The sequence below is a fragment of the Stegodyphus dumicola genome, chromosome 6 (genome assembly GCF_044657685.1).
Source record: "Stegodyphus dumicola isolate Sdum_Otavi_A_Nest chromosome 6, ASM4465768v1".
Taxonomy (NCBI): domain Eukaryota; kingdom Metazoa; phylum Arthropoda; class Arachnida; order Araneae; family Eresidae; genus Stegodyphus; species Stegodyphus dumicola.
The window spans coordinates 50,889,333-50,907,223 of record NC_140773.1 but is presented as its reverse complement, the minus strand read 5'-3'; the positions used below and the strand labels follow the sequence as shown (position 1 = coordinate 50,907,223).

General features: G+C 32.7%; 1 protein-coding gene across 2 annotated transcripts in view; it reads right to left on the bottom strand.

The window, feature by feature from the left end:
• LOC118202866 (glycine receptor subunit alpha-2-like) overlaps positions 1-17,891 on the bottom strand; it is an 82,450-nt gene that overhangs the window by 23,614 nt on the left and 40,945 nt on the right. The window contains exons 2-4 of one of the 2 annotated variants that reach the window (XM_085818308.1): positions 11,569-11,645; positions 11,399-11,466; positions 8,467-8,696 (exon numbers count right to left, since the gene is read on the bottom strand). In XM_085818308.1, the coding sequence (XP_085674434.1) occupies positions 8,467-8,696; positions 11,399-11,466; positions 11,569-11,645 (375 nt within the window). The remainder of the gene's footprint in view (positions 1-8,466; positions 8,697-11,398; positions 11,467-11,568; positions 11,646-17,891) is intronic. The other variant, XM_085818309.1, reaches the window with a different exon arrangement.

Below are 17,891 nucleotides of genomic sequence, written 5' to 3'. Positions count from 1 at the left end.
TTATTTTCTGTTTATTTTAATTATTAAATTATATCAGACATAAAATAAATGAAAAAATGCAAGTTTTATAATTCCTCATTAGTGTTTAAGGCAAATCTTAATTATTATGCTTCTGTCTCTTCTTATAAATTTTTTAATTTAATTATTTCTTGTTGATATCCTTGACTTGTTGATCGATCTGTATGGATTTTCAATTTTCTGTGCTTTCAAATTGTGCGCCTTTAATAAAAATGCATCAGAACACAATTCAAAAAGCCATATCAATATGATTTCTATTTTACCCTACTTTTAGCACAGAAAAATTTAAGAAAGTAAAGATTATCAGAACATTTTTTGGCAGTAGAATTAAATGGATTTTCAAATTAAAAGGTCCGTTTCCACTTCTGCGTATGCGTATGCGGTGCGTATGCGTTTCTCCAATCAGCGAACGAATTCACTTTGATTGACATCTGTAATCCGGTCGATGTGCGGTGACGGATAACGTACGGATGGAGTTCAACAACGTTCAACCAAAGAATGTGTATTGTTCTAAATGTATGTATCTAAAAATTGCTAGCGTACTTTACTTTCATAGTTCATAAGCAGAAATAAATATTTCCAATAGCATGAAAATATCTTAAGAATCCAAACCCGTAAGTTAAATGCAGGTGACAGCAGGGCGGGGCACCCGGATAACCTTTCAAGACTAATCGGGTATAGTCCGGGACCCGCTCCATCTAGAGCATAACATATTTACAACATAAAATATCTAGCGTTGCATTACCTATACGACAGGTGGACATTGCATGGCGACATAACATAGGTCAGCATAGACATGACATGGAATAGCAGTAAGTTAAATACAGAGACATTTGGTGGCAATAAATGCAATCGACCACCGAACTTCCGTAAACTCAGGCCCGTTTCCATTAGTACGTTGCAAACGCGTAGCGTCACTGGGAGAAACGCATATGCAGACGGACTAACAGCTAAATGTCTTCTTTGATGGCAAGAAGAAAATTTCTTAAAGGTTTTATCAATAATCATGAGAGAAAATCCTGTGTCAAATTGCATATCATTGAGTTCGTTAGAAAGCAAAGATTCTGAGGAGCAAACTTTCAGAGTATGAAATACATATTTTAGATTTAGTTTGAGGAGGCAAAAAAGAAGAAAACAAAGTGTGTTGGACTCAAAGATATTTTAGTAAAAGAAATTATCTCTTCAGTTTCAGTATGTGTGAAATGGAATTCACGAACCTTAGTTTCAAGACATTTTCTTGCTTCTTCGACAGAAACAAAACATTAGTAAACAGTGATTTAAAATAAATATAAACCATAACTGAATGCAGAGGAGAGATATTTTTAAATTTATCGTCGACTTTTATTTAAGAATATTTTACAGTGTAAAAATTTTTTTAAAGTAAAGGCAGAAAACTAGAAAATAAATATTTAGCCAAAGGGTATGATTTCGAAACTATAGGCCGAAACAGAATTTTGATTTTGTGGACATTAAGGAGAGCATAAAATCTAGCACAGTTAACAATAGTTGGAATAAGTGATTTTTTTAAACTGAGTTGAGAGTGTCTGCTGAAAACTCGCGGAGAAAACATCGTAAGGCAAAAAGCATTGTCGTACAAAACATGGTAAAAGAAAAGAAAGCAAGGAGAAAACTTCGCAGTTCTAAAACATCGTCATAAAAAATAAAGCGGTTTAAAACTTCGCAGTTTAGAAACATCATCGTTGAAAATATCGTAGTAAAAAATAAAGCAGCTACAAAAATCATCGCATGACGATAACGTCGCTTACACACGTTTTGAAAATTCGGGATATTCGCATAACGATTTGTGAACACAAGAAGGAAGGAGGAATGTTTTACTTTTATATTTTATATTTTTCAGTTAATTAATACAATTTTTCTGAAAAAAATAAGAAGGAAATTTAAGCATTCAAAGTTTAAAAGTGAGCAGAAACATAATTATAGGTATAGGTAATAATTATAGGTTAGCTGAATTTTAAAACTTTTATATATAAAGGCCATTAATTAATTAATCATTTTTATAGAGTTTTATTGGTAGTTTTCATGAAAAACATACTCTAAAAGTAATTAGGAAAAAGAATATGAGTAACTGCATATGGTTAGCTCTATTAAAATTGATTAGCTAATTATTACATTATCAAAATTCTGTTGAGTGCTATAAATCACACTAATTTTCTACTCATTTTCAGTTTTTGAATGCTTAAGTTTCCTCCTGAAATTTTCAGTAAAAATTTATTAGTTAGTTCAAAAAACAAAAATAAAACTAAAAATATTCCTCATTCCATTTTGCGCTGACAAATCATAATGTGGATGTGCATTTACAACTTTTAAACCTGAAAACACGTAATGTTCGCTATATTATGGTCACGCGATGATTTGTAGGCGCTTTATTTTTTTAATATGATATTTTCGACGACTATGATTTTAAATTGCGAAGTTTTTGAATCACTTTATTTTCGATGACAATGTTTTTGAACTACTATGTTTTCTTGCGTTCTTTTCTCCCACGATGTTTTGTATGAATTTGTTTTCGCCTTGCTTTATTTTCTTCGCGACGTTTTCGTCCGCGATGTTTTCGCTTGTAACCGAGTTGAGAGTATCTGAGAAGAGAATATTTTGTATGAGTTGAGAATATTTTGAATTTTGTTTTATTTTGGAGCGTTTCCCTCTCTCTTGATTTTAGTTACCTACTGACATTTTTGAGAAAGTTCTAGTTTTTTCCGTTTGCTCATTTATGCCCATTTCTGTTTGACATCACCATCCCACGTGATTGTTCGGTTCTTTCATTTCCGGAATTTGGAGAGTTTCTCTTTTTTGTTTGTTTCTTTAATATTCATTGATTTTGTCATATTTTCTTTTGGTATTTGTTTTGCTGATTCTTTGATGCATAAATAGTGTTTCGTTTCGTACTATATTGACTGCTTATTATTTTCGTTTTAACGAATTTATTTTAATTGTAGTTTCGTATTTTAACTGTTTCAGGCTACTTTATACTTTTCGTGTTCACCACCTTTTCACGATTATTCCCCTTTCAGTTTAATATATCAACAGAAAAGAACCGATTTTGCAAGTTACACTTTAAGCCTATAAAATTCTTGAACCATTGTTCTTTTTCCTCAAATGAAAATGAAAACATCAGAATATTATTCCCAAATTTATTCAAGTCAAATATAATCTCAAATCTTCTGTTCAGCTTTAAAAAATTATGGTTAAATTAATAGTGCCACTTCCTCAACTTAAAAAAAAAAAAAAAAAAAAAAAAAAGGCGCAAACGTTTATCTAAAATTTAATATGATTTATATTACCTTGATTTAAAAATCAGTCACTTCTACTGTAAATGTTTCTTCTTTTAATCATAAATCTTGGTCTAGAAAAGAAACCGCTTGTCAACGCCATAAAATGTCCTTACTTCGAAATTCCAAAAGCTGACAGCCCCGTCGTCTAGCCCCACCAATGCTGTTAATCTTCCCCTTCTAAATACTAGTTCCATTGCTAATATTCTCTTATGTTAATCTTCCGCAGGATCAGAGGAAAAAATTAAAATTTAACTTTTTAAAGACATCTAAATCTTGAATTCTCCAAATTATTATTTTAAATTCCCTAAAATTTCAGAAGCACATAAAGATACAATTCCCCATTTAATTACTAATAACGTGAATTTTAATAACAAATCTCTGGTTTTGAAGCTTAGAATGAAACGAAGGCCTTATGTGAAATTCATTCTAATTCTAAAATCATTACCTCTAAAGCTGATAAGGGCTGACAGATTGTTGTGAAAAAACACACATACAATTGATGAAGTCATTAACTTCAAAAATGAAGGCCTATAGTGCTCGATCCCTAAGAATCCTTCAATTTCTGACCTCACGAAAGTTAAAACTGTTAAATCTTCTCAAATACTTTCAACTCGGTTTTAAAAATCACTCATTCCATCTACTGCTAAATATGCTTTCCCCAAAGTCGACGTTTGGAATTTTTTTTCGTCCTTTAAGTTTCTGACTTAGAGAGAGCATCACATATTTTCGCCAAATATTTAGTTTCTTAGGCTTCGTGAATTCCATTTCACACATACTGAAATAGGAATTAATTTCTTTTATTAAAGTCTACTTAAGTCAAAACTAATTTGTTTTCAAAAATAAATATTATCGCCAAATTGAGAGATTAGCTGCGGGTAATCCCCTCAGTCCTGTAATTGCTGACATCTGCATTTACTATTTTCAGGTCAAATTATTTGAGGAACTATATTTTCGTATCTGGATTCGCTACATCAACGACACTTTTGCGCTTTTTGAGGGTAATAAAGATTTATCCCAGATTTTATCCGTTATAAATTCGATTGATCCAGCCATTCACTTCTTTTGATGTTGAATCTGAGAATTCCCTTTCTTGATATGATTATAAATCGTAGTGAATCTGATTTTAGCATTACCGTTTACTGTAAATTCTTTTCTGCTTTTTTGCCTCCACAAGCTAAATCATTCTTCAGGCTTAACAAAAATATAGTTTCTTTTTACTATTATGCATTTCGTACTCGAAAATTTCGCTGCTCAGAATCGTTGCTTTCTAATGAAGTCAGTGATTTGCCATCAGTCGCTACTGACACACGACTTTTCTCCCAAATTCTTTGTTAGATTCTTAAAGATTCTGTTTCGGACTTTAATATTCGGGGAGTTTATAGCACATGTTACCAATATATATTGAGATATATCGGATAAATTGAAAGAGCTTTAATGTTTCGCAACAAATATCACGAATCTTATGTCTGAATTTTAAAAAATAAACATATCTCTGATAGTTAATCATTGTGGGAAATTTAATCCTAGTTTTTATTTTGTGTCTTTAAAATTTATGCAGAAAGCTTCTTCAGTTGGTAAACTGGACTTCCTCTAAGTTTCTCACACTCACAAATATTTATCTTGTTTATTTAATGACTTTATAAGGTATTTTTCCCTCCTTCCTAGCGTGCTTTCGATGTGTGGTGGTCTGCAAACTGGGCCGGTATTCCAGAGGTCCGGGGTTTGTTTCCCGGCGAAGGCGTTGCTAATTTTTCATTATTTCTGCCTCCAAAAAATAACCTAATGTCTCTACACTGGCGCCCAAACTAAAAGGGTGTTGGAGGATAATTCTCCGCACCCAGGATTTGGCGATTGGGTCCCCTAAAAAAAAACCCAGTCGCCCTTTAAAAGGCGGAGTATATAAGGTATTTCTTCCGCCTTCCTTGGTGCTACCTTCCTGTTCGTTTTACTGTTTGGCCTTTGGTATAAATGTAGCTTTCTTCTTCGTAGTATTGCTTGATGACGAGGGACGGGCATTTAATTTGCTCGAAATCGATAGACTCTTAGTTAAAGTAAACACCAAACAGAAGGTTGTTCCTTTGCGTAATTTTATGTTATTCAAATATTAACAACATTATTCAGGAGCAGCCACTGTCGAGTAGACCACCAACCGTCACAACCGATGAAAATACACCAGACATTCAAGAACTGCTTTAAATGACACATACATCACCACAAGATAGGTCGTAGTGCACATAGGTGTTCTGTTTTAACGTTAATTCAGAGTTAACGTAATATATGTTCTGTGTTAATTAGAGGCATCTGCGTTAATCTTAATTCAACGGTTGGAATAGAGAAAAATCTGTGATTGCTGGTTTCATAGCTTTTAATAATGCAGATAATGCAAAATCGTGTATTACAATCTTCTACAAAGTTTCTCTTGATATTGTCCAGAATGCTATCATGGAGTCATCCCATGTCATAAAATCTGGCGTTTTCATTTCAATCCTGAGAGCAAAAGGCAGTCAATGGAATGAACGTGCATTCTTGTCAGGAAAAAAGTACTGCAGTACCGCAAAAAAATGGATCATGTATTAAGCAACATTTTCAAAGATTATATCCACAAAAATTTCATTTCTATGGTGCTTACCATTACCGAACTGTAGCGGATTGTAGATTACTTTTTGACCGACTTTTGTGCAAAAAAGAACTGTCAATATTATACAGAAGGACCGTCTCCATCATGACCGCAGATACGTTTACGTAAAGCTTAATTTATTAATATTTCATCGTTTATACAGTGTTTACGGGAATCATTATTTTTGTAATTCAGTTTATCCTTGAAATTTTGTTTAATACAGGTGCGGTGGTTTTTAATTGCTAAAGAACCTTTCAAGAATTAATTTGAAAAATTAAAATCTTTTATTCTGGTAGGTATGAGAATGAGAGAAAAAATAAAAATATAAATTATACTGCATATGTACACTGCAGCTAAAAGTAAAATTTCCTAGACTTTATTTATTATAATGCACTGCCTTGTTTTTTTGTAATTAAATTTTATTTATGCGTATTACATGCATAGCATATTTATTGAACTTAGTACGTGGTGTTATCCTCGACGACACATAACCACAGTAGTTTTTGGAAATATTAATTTTTATTTTTAACTGTTAAAAACAACTTTAAAATTTTTCTGAAACTAAACGTTATCGAAAACGGTTCCGCCTCTTTTAACTGCGATAAGCAGATCTTTGCTGCAAATACAAGAACACCAAAATACTAAAACCGTACTTTCATGAAATAAGCACGCGAAAAAGGCATTAGTTGTCAATAGACTTCTAGATATCTATAAGCATTTTGCAATTATTTTGAATGTACTTTTAATTCATGTTTCACTAAGCAAACACATAACAAATTAACGCAAAAACTGCATTACCATAATTCATAATTATGACAGTATACAAAATGTAACAAATAAGTACTTTTATAGCTGATACAAGAATGAGAGAATTAATGTCAAAAATAAGAAGTTCATATCTCTAGACATATACATTTCTGGATTGTACCATTATATACAAGAAATGTGCAGAACTTCTTTCGCTTTATAAATCTCTCAGTAAGATTCAGTATGTATACCACTGATGAAGTGATAAAGCCCTATTCTTCATCATAGCTTCAAGCACGATCATCTAACCTCTAGTCGCATTATGAAAGTCTTAAGTGTGAAGTCGTGGTTCATCCCTTTCTGATACACAATGTGTAAAGAAAAGCTGTCAAGAAAAACGTATAAAGAACATTTGTACTGATTATAAGACCAAAAAAGCGTAAAATCTCGTCTTTGTCCATTATCATTATATTTGCGCATAAAGAAAGCTCTAGAAATGCTACTTCAAAAAAAAATCTTTTCTGAGATAGCAGAAAATACGGCTATAATTTCCTTATTTTGAATTTTATCTGATCACACTTTATTCTTACATGATATTGTATCCTATCTAAATTAGTAATAATTGATTTCAATGTTGGACTTTAGATTGAATGTCTACGGAAAAAAAATATTCTTTTGATTAAAACAACATTTCTTGTATAAAAGACAATTCTGATTTTAATAACAGAAATTTTATTTTAAAAATAGATTGGACAGTTAAAAGATATTTTTCTTCAAGTCAAATAACATAAACTCTTGAAGAAGGAGAAGTTTAAGTCATTAATACATAGCGCATACGCCAGAATCAAGCTCCGCAAAGTTAACTTTCTGTGGGAAAAATTTGTATGGTATAAATCAGTTTAAGAATGTATGTATAATTTAAACAAACCTAGTATTGTTTCAATTAAAACGAAAAAATCGACATAATTGTTGACTGAAGAGATTTTTATTACTGCTTAATAAGAAAGACAATTATACTTTTATAAAGCTGGAATTTTTGCTTGAGACAATGACTGCCAAACTCTTTGAAAGTTTCGTGGGAAACAGCGCAGAGTTTTGCAATGCCTGTCATAAAGGTTTTCTTTCTTTCTTCATTTGGGACAATCTCAATTGCAAATTCAGGCTATTCCTGTGCGTCTTTTAACAATTCGTTTAACTTCCTGTAATTCAAAGGCTCTTAATCTTCTTTTCGATTATCACTGTTTTCATTGTCAGCTGATATTATCCAATTCTTTGTTCGTCATTTTTCGATTACTTCGTCTTTGACCACTTCTTTTATATCAGAAAATCTCTTTCGCGCTAACTGGTTTTGTAATTTGTACGATTTCTTTGGCTTCATTTTTAATCGATGGAAATCCTACAAAATTATTAACAACTTTCGGCCAGAGTTTATGCCAGCAAGCATTCATTGTTGGTGAATGAATACTACAATGCAGTTTTCTCGTGAAAATCAGCTTTATGCGTATGCAGTTTCATAAAATTGGGCTTAAGTCTTTAGGCTATAAAATTCAGGCAAACGCATAGATGTTGAACAATTAAACAAGAATTTAAATGAACAATTTACTCCCATTTTTCCATTAACTTACGTTTTAGACTGCCTGAGAGTAAACTATGTAAAATTTTAAAATGATTTGCTTTTAAAAAGAGGATTTTAATATTTCTTATTTAAATATTTAATATACTTCTAAGAAATAGATAAACCTCTTAAACTATATATAAGAAAAATGTGAAAGGAATGAGAAAGAAATTTACCTTTTAGACAACATAAGTGCCCCATCAGGAAAAACTTTGAAGATAGTGCTAGGTGTTTTAGGCTCAAAAGTTTCAATGAGTTTTGCAGATTCGTAAAAGATATCAGGAATCCAAATGAAGGTGCGGCATTTATCATACAAAACACTTGAGTAGTTCTTATTCTTATAGGCGTCCAGATTCAATCGGGTATCATTCCATACATTCATGATGAAAAGATGCAGTCGGAAATCCTATAGAAGTAAACACACATAATAACGTGCTTTTTTAATATGAACTTGGAAGCATGCGTTTCAGAAATCAAAATATATTCGAATTCGTAATCTCTGGTTTAAGCAGTTCGTCTAAACAGTTTTAATCAGGCTTATACTGCTGATGCACTCCTGTACTTATTAATTAAAAAAAAAATCCCAAACTGTTAAAATGTGATCTCGGACTATCTTAACCCTCTTTAAGGAAAACGTTAAAGACGGAAGCCCTTTTTTTATTAAAACTTAATCTCTTTAGCATACCTTTGAAGAAATAACCATTTGATGTTCTGATAATTTCCTAAATTCTTCTCTATTGTTTAAACCGTGTGGCGCTCTAGCTAAAATGCTGTAGAAAATAATTCGTCACGACCGGGATTTGGTGGCTGGGTCCCCAATCCTCCGTCACCCTTTAAAAAGGGAAGTGTATAAGGTATTTTCTCCCTCCTTCCAGCATGCCTTCGTGGTGTAACGGTAGCACGCTCGGAGCACAGGTTCCAGTCCCGCCGAGGGCATTGAAAATTTTTCATGTCTCCTGCTTCAAAATAACCTAATGACTCAACAACTTGAATTTGCTGACTCGATCAAGTGGGTGTATGGATATACAGATCAGATAACTGTTCCAGATAGCTCCATTATTACAGTATTACAGCATATCTTGAAATTTGTTAGACAGTTTCAAGAATTAAAATGCGAAAACGGCAAAAATTACAGAAAAAGAACACTCAAATCTTTGAACAGAACAGGAAAGACATACGCATAAATAATAATTATACGTACTGCATGCCTTATGTACACTGTTTGGCCTAGAGATATCTTAAAAAAGTTCCTAAAAAGCTGCCGAGTTATACGGAATGTCGAGATATAGGAAGCTGAGATTGCGGGATTCTACTGTACAACAAAATTGAGCTTGCGTTTGTATTTTGTCCAGAACAAGGCAAATGATGTTGAGATGTCGTCAGAAAAATGATATTAGAAAGAAAGTACTTCCCAGCAATACTCATATATGTCTCTGGAACAGTTCTGTCATAATGGGAAACCATAAAAGACTCGAAAATATTGGGTAACGAACAACGTATTTCTCGTTCTCTAGTTGAAACAACACAAGAAAACGAGAACAAAATTTGTTGTGTAATTGAAAAAGTACACATTCGCTTCCTGGCCATTCTCATGAATCATTATTGCATGATTACGTGGCTTTTCGGAAGATTTGTTGCATATATATTTCCCACGATAGTGCAGAAGCAAGCACGCGTAGGCATAAAACATAATTTCCTGGCCCCTGACGCATAAGCTGCTACCTTTATCTAATGCAGTCTCCTTGCGGAACGGTGCTTGCTACACCAGGGTGCCTGAGCCTAGGCTGTACCTCTTGTAGAATAAATTGGTAGCTCCGAAGATTGATATTGATTAGCCAAACATTTCAGGATATGACATTTTTAATTAATTAATTTAATAGATAAAGATAAAGCTTAGATTGGCTTGAATTAAATGAGAGTATGACTAACAAGAGTGGTCATAATACGAGGTGTGAATGAAGCTGTTACGTGAATAAGGCACAGAGGCTGTCGAGCTGGTGAGAAAAGTGCATAAAACATATAAGTACAAATATTTGTAGCTTAAATCCACAAAAACGAGTAAAATAGGAATACACAAATATTTGTAGCCTAAATCCACAAAAACGAGTAAAATAGGAACACACAATATAAAATGCATAATAGAGAATACAGAATACCATTACATAACGCTCTATCCAATACGATCAAACAGGTTCTGTTTAAACGGTTTCTGTGCTTTTCCTATTAATAACTTGTAGCTCTTTGAATAGGCCTTAGCATCTTCCATCATACTGACAGTGTGAAGTGATGTAGGAAGCCAAATGCTTTCTTTATACAGAATAGCACAGTAAAATAACGCATTAAAATGTATGATTGAAACTCATACCAAATATAGCTACGCCATAGACATTGCATTGAACTTTGCAGGAAGAACATTTTGGAAACATATGATGATTGAAACCTTATATCGAATACAGGCACATCATAGATGCTGTATTCAGCGGCAACATTCTGGAATCATTAAGACGTTCAGCAAGTTCCAGTGCCATAGATTATAGAATCCGTTACTGTGGAATGTTAGTCCTCCCAAACTCTTCTGAATGTTTTTGTAGGGCTTTATTATTATTTTATTTTATTTTGTTTTGTAGGGTTTTATTTTTAAAAATCTTAAGTCTCGTGTTTTAAAATGAAGTGGAAACGTGAGCTTAAATTATTAAATTGTCAAATGACATAAATAAGAATTTTAACTGTAAAGTCATTAAAAAATTAGAACATGTAATTCGACATGAGTTGTGTAACATTGGTGTACTCAAAGAAGTATATTTTTGAGAGTAGTAAGTTGCTTCTTTATCGCATTTCATTAACCTTGGTTGAAAATCATAGTTTTACGAAATTATAGTTTTGATTGTCGACTTACCATTCACCACCCAGTGTCATACAAGAGCTCACTTATCAACCATAGGGTGCAGATAAGCTGTTTGAGCATAAGAAAATATTCAGCAACTTTTGCTTTTACAGTGTGTGTATGTTTACCTATCTATTTATATAGACAGATAAATGGATAGATGTACTATATGCATAGAATTACAATCTTTAGAACTTAAATCAATATTTACTGTTTCTTCTTACCATTCTTTCTTCATTAACTTCACCAATGTCTAGCACTTGAAATCCTATGTATATATCTATGGGCTTACCTATAAGGAACAAATATGAAAGATACGAAAAGATAATGTACTTTCTAAACATGATATAAATATGATAATATGCAAGTAATCGAACATAGTAAAACTATTTACCGTTGTTTGTTGGAGCCTTGTGTATTTCATAGTTCTCAGGTAGAAGTTCTCTGCATACTTGATCAGATGCTGAGCTGCTGCGTAAAATATGGTAAGCATGTCAAAATCAAATTATATTTTCTAGCTTTCAAAACACGTAAGTTTCTAAAAAATAAAATGTTTCCGATAATGAGGGATATACATTTTCATAGTCTTCTCTCTGTATGTATGGGTGAGGTTTTTGATATAATAAAGCAAATGCATTTTAATTCTTGTGCATAATTATTTACCAATTGTATTGCTTTTTATTTACATTTAAATTGATAGAAATAAGAGGGAGTGCATTTTTCCGGTTTCAACTATGTTCTTCTTTTTTTCAGAACCGTAAGATTTCTTCCTGCAGTTAACTCCCCCCTCCTCCAAAAGAGGAGCATTTTCACTTAATTACCTCAAATGGTTTTCTTGATTGATTAGGTCTTAGAACTTAAGTCAACTGTATATTTAGATGTTGAAAATTAAACAATGCTTCGTTCACTTACGTTAAACAAACGGATGAAAATAAAAAATAATCAAACATATAAATAATATTAACAAAAATAACATGAATTTTAATAAATATAAAATGTTTAAAAAAGGTTTTTAAAAAAATGAGCTTTTACTTAAAACTCATATATTTTAATAAACTAAAAGGGGCTAATAAATAAATAACGTTATTTAATTAATTAAATAATTAATTAATAAGTTAATAAACTAAAAGTTATTACGTAGTTAATAGGAACAGTGGATTAAATAAAAATATTTAAAAAAAGGTTTATAAGGTATTTCTCCTGACTTCTTGGCATGTCTTCGTGGTGTGTTGGTCTGCACGCTGGGCGCGTATTCCAGAGCTCCGTGGCTCGATTCCCGGCGAAGGTGTTGCTCATTTTTCAAGGTTCTTGCTTCCAAAATACCTAATGTCTGTACAGGTTTTTAAAAAATAAGATTTTATTTAAAACTCATAATGCAATTAAAGAACCAAACGGAGAAAATAATTATGTATTTAATGGGAACAGAAGATTAAAAAATCTCTATATAGAATTTATATACAATTTAGCATCACGACACGCTTTTATTTAATTCTTTTATGATTTTTAATGAAGGCACATTTTTTAGAAACCCTTTTCTTTAATATTTTTTTTATCTTTTTAGTCTCAATGACACGTCAAATTACAATCAGTCAAATAACTCAATTAAATATCAGCTTTTGAACAACAGTATCTAATCAGTCGCCCAGACGGTACAGTGTTTAGGGAAGCCGACTGCTATACCAGAGGGCCCGGGTTCTCTCCCGGAGAAGGCCTGGTTGTAATTGTCCGTCCCTTCATAGGAATCAAAGATGGCCCTCCTATTAGCACCCTCCATAATAAAGTGACCACCACTTCTGTCTTAGTAGTGGTGGTTACTTTATTATGGAAGCACCTGAAAAACTGGATTACTGTGAGCCCTTACAATAGCAGGCCCTCAACCGACTTGGTCACTATACTAAGTACTACTACTTAGTAATGGCCAATCGCAAGCCTGCCATTGGTAATATATATATATATAATCAATCTTCTAAAAATTCTGTTACATGAAGAGGTCTGTGATGTATTTGTTTTATTTAATTTTACCCAAAATTTTTACCTCAAAAAGTTTAGCCAAAAAAAGAAAAATTTACGCGAAAAACAGAAATAAAGTTAAAAACCTCAAATTAACTTCATTTAAAAACTTTTTATTTCCACTCTAACACTAACCGATGGTGCAAATAATAAAATTATATGAATTTTAGTTTGTTCATTAAAACAAAGATATATGCTAACAATATTTTCAACATTACATTTCTAAAAACTCTAATCAAATTTTGAAAACTTCCTCACTGCATTGTATTGTCATCCAGAATGAGTGTGTATGCAAAATTTGGCTTCATAGCTTTTAAGGAAATAGTTTAAAAACCGACGGTAAATATCTGACCATAGTGACCAACACCATATGAAAGTTAATTAAAAGCTTGTAAAAATATAGCAGGTTTTAAAAAAATCAGACAGTTTAATAATTAATATTTTTTCTTTTGTGTATGTTTCTTATTTTAAAACAAGGCGAAGAGTTTGTCTTATAATCTTTGAAATTCAAATGTTTATCAGAAATATGTTTTTGGATGTTAGAATTTGAAAGTCCAGTAAAAAATGTAAAATTTCGTACCATAATAAAATTAAGAAAGCTAGCTATTAAAATGAAATGCTGAGAAAAAAGTATATGAATTTATGATACAAAAAAAAATAAATTAAAACGACATGCTAAATTTCATTGGAAATAATTTTTAACTCCACTCAAACAGCTCTCTTAGTTTTTGTAATTAATGAAATTAACTGAAAATTTAGATCTATGCATAAAAAGGGGGGGGTAGATATAGCATTTATAAAATGGCAATTTTCTCTTATAAGCTGCAAGAGTAACGGGACACACAGCTCAGAGTAACGGAGTGACAACGGCTGCGGGTAGTGACGTTATGACGTCATAATTTGAACTATATTTCGAAGCGATCGCCAAGAAACAATACATATCGTTTACCCTCTGCCTATTACTGAAGTATATTTTTAAAAGCAATATAGGAAATCACACAATTAATGTTTTTTTCCTCAATCATTCTTGCTTTAGAAACGGGCGATGAGTTTATTTTATAATCTGTGAAGAGTCTAAATCTTTGTAACTGATAACTTTTTAAATGTTAAAACTTTAAAATCATAAACGTCGAATTGTCGAAAAAAATCGAGTGATTAAAAAAAAAAATTCGGCGAAAAGTCATACATGACATTAAAACTTTGATACAAATTTCTTTCAAAAAAAGATGTTTTCTCCCGCTCTACTCCATGACGCAAACATAAATTTCTAATATTTTTATTTCTTCCTAAAACAATGATACGTGCAAAAAACTTTTAAATACTAAATTCAAAACATTTAAATCGAATTTAAAAAAAATCGCTTCACCACATTATAATGTCATCCACAATCAGTGTGCTCACATGATTTAAACTCGGTAGCTTATCAGCAAATAGATTAAAAATCGATTAAACGTTTTGGCCATATGGGGGACAAATACCACGAGTGAACTAAATAAAAGCTTAGAAAATTGAACACTGCACGACATAAAAAATAACAGTAAAAGAATTGAGCAGAACGCGGATATTGAGCAATTTTCCTATTTATAGCACCGGAAATATCGTCAATTCTCAAAATCACAAACAAAATAAAGTCTAACACGCAACTCAACTAACTTTCTTTGAACTACTGAATCTCACAATTGATTAACAGCTAATTCTCAGAGCCCGATCGCGAAAACTTAGCCTATAGCCATCAAGACATTTAGCCGACACGGCGTTTAGGCGTCAGGATATTTAATCAGCAAGGGTATTTAGCCAGCACGAACAATTAGCCGACAGCATATTTAACCGACAGCACGTTTAGCCGATAGCACTTTTAGCTAACAATGTGTACATTTAGACAAAAACATAAACCATTATTAAACCATACAACAATGGTCGTCCATATTAATCAGACAAAAGGCTATTACCAGGAGAATGTTTGTGGATCAGTACCACATTTTGGTCTTATTTAATGCTTTACAAAGTATATATATTAAAGTTAGACAAAAAAAAAAAAAAAAAAAAAAAAAAAAAAGCAGTCTTTGGTTGGCGTAGATTTTGAAATCAATTTCGAGATCAATCAGCTATGGGAAAACAAAATATTAGCAAGAGGAGGAGAGATATGGTTTTATATCTCTCCTCCTTTAAATGTAGCATGATTAACCAAAGCACACGGGGATTAAAAGTAAATCAATTAATATATTAGAATTTTGAAAGGTTTGGGAACAATTAGATTTGAAAATTAACGTCTTTAACTAAACATTGAAAATTTTTGTTAATGTGAAATGGTTCACAGTAATCCTTTTTTCGAACTGAGAAAGCTTTACGGTTAATGTTAGTTGATCCAAAATCAAAATTATACCATTAAGTGTCCGATTATGATGAACTATCGAAAATTTGTTTATTTCTCCTTTTCAAACTCGCAATTCATGTTCATTGAGGAGAAATGGGATCTCTAAGAATTAAAGAACGAATTTTACTGAAAGCTGAGAAAATGATTTGAAAGTTTTACTTATGGAAATTCCGAGCAATTTTGCAGTTGAAAGAAAAATTAAATAGTTACTAATAACTAATTACTAATTTAATAATAACTAATTTTACACTGTCGATTTTACATTGGTGTAATCAATCATATCATGTCCAATATATTAGATTTCATCTGACAAAGCTATGCAGTTTGTTTCGCACTATAAAACACCAAGTCGCATTTTGCTACCGTAAGCACGCATTCTTTGTACCAAAATTTAATTGCCATGAGTTCAACTTATACAAACAGCAATCTACAAAAAAGAACATTACTGTTAACATTTAGGAAGCTTTATTTAGCATCATGCTAAAAAATAAAATAATACTAGGCAAGCAGATCACTTAACATATAATAGTACGTGTGAGCTAAAACAGGCCCTGTAATTTCTGAAGTCAAAATGTCTTAACAGTGCCTTTGACTTTTGGAATTTGCAGTTGTAATGAGATATTTATCTTAATGTATCCTTGTATTATTCACTTTTATGAAAATAGCTTGAATATTAAATTAATGGTGTTTAAATGAAGAGCAATTTGTTGTATCTATTTGTAGAGGGCATTTTGGCTGAATAGAAAATTTCTCTGTGCTGTAACGACCTTAGGATCTACAGCCTTGCGGAGAAAGTAACCTGCTAGAAACCCACTGAACGATTTTTCTCATGACCAGGCTGCTAGGCATCATATGAATCATATAATGTTTTATCCCCGGTTTTTATCGTCTTATCTGTTTCCTGACTAGTGGAGCTGTCAGCGATAAATCTTTAGTAAAATCAAGTCTGTGCCTGCAACCGACATGGATATAAGGCCCTCGTTTATGTATTATTAGCTACGATGATCCTATTTTCCAGTCCAACCTCTAGAGAAAGAAGAGAGAGCTTGTATAATTAGGGTCGCATATTCTTCAATCTTTAGCATTTCAGATTCCACAAGCTTAACAAGGCGTTTAATTATTTATTAATGTGTTATTTTTACGCCGAATTTGGGGTTAAATTTTTTACTTTGCCTTCCATTTCCTTACGTGTTATATTGCTTCCTTATCCTGCCTCAACTTCCTACCTGTCCTCTGCATTTCTCCCACTTTCAATGTGATAAGGCAATTTAAGTCCAACATTTATTCGTATTCGACTGGAAGCCAAAGTTGGTTGGATATTCCATGGCTAAGTCCTCTGAACGTTTGATCGAAGTGCCTGTAGAAAATAGTTGAATGTTTCGGGACTAAGAAAAAGGCTAAGAACTTTTTAAAGATTCTGCAATAGTATTTCCATTTTGATGAAAAAAGCTCTGTTTTGTGACTAGCATTCTTAATATGTGATTTATACATCTTCCGTCATCGTATAGGACATAGCCAAATAACTGTCATGTGAATATGAAATCGGTCAATGCAGGAGGGAACGACTGACAGACAGGAGCAATTACAACCTCCTTATCTTACCACTCCATGGGAAGACAGGCATATTGTGAGCAAGCTTTGAGGAGCGCACTGTTATATCCGTGACCATATCACGATTGATTCAGTCTGTAACACAAAAATCGATGTCTGCACGAGCAATTCGATGTCATTTACAGTGCAATGAACTAGACATCGTTGCTTCGCTAACCTTTAACTTTAAACCACAGGTGTTTGCGTTTGCAATGGAGCACTGAACGGCAGAGTTGGATATCCGAGTGGCATTGTGTTTTGGGACAAATCACGTTTCTATCTGCAGTACCATGATGGTCGGATTAGAGTTAGGAGACATTGTGGAGAGAGGCCTACTTTACTGTTGTCTTATAGATTGTCATACTGGTCCTGCACCCAATGCTACAGTGTGGGATGACACTGAATTCCACCTTCCATCTCCTAGTACGCATTATTGGTACACTTACCACTCAAAACTGTATCTCTGAGGTTTTGCAGTCTGTTCTCCTTCCTTACCTTAGGGGTTGCCTGTGGCCACATTTCAAAGGACAATGTGCGACCACGCTTAAACATTGGACGTAATGTCCAAGCTTTCTTATTATTCCACCGTATTGAATTATTACACTGGCTTGCCCGTTCTCCAGATCTATCGCCCATCAAACAAATATGATAAGTTATTGAAGAATGCGTAACAGAGCATGATGAACAATGGCTACGTGTGGAGGCAGCAATCTATGTTTTTAATGAGCATATTAATGCATGGG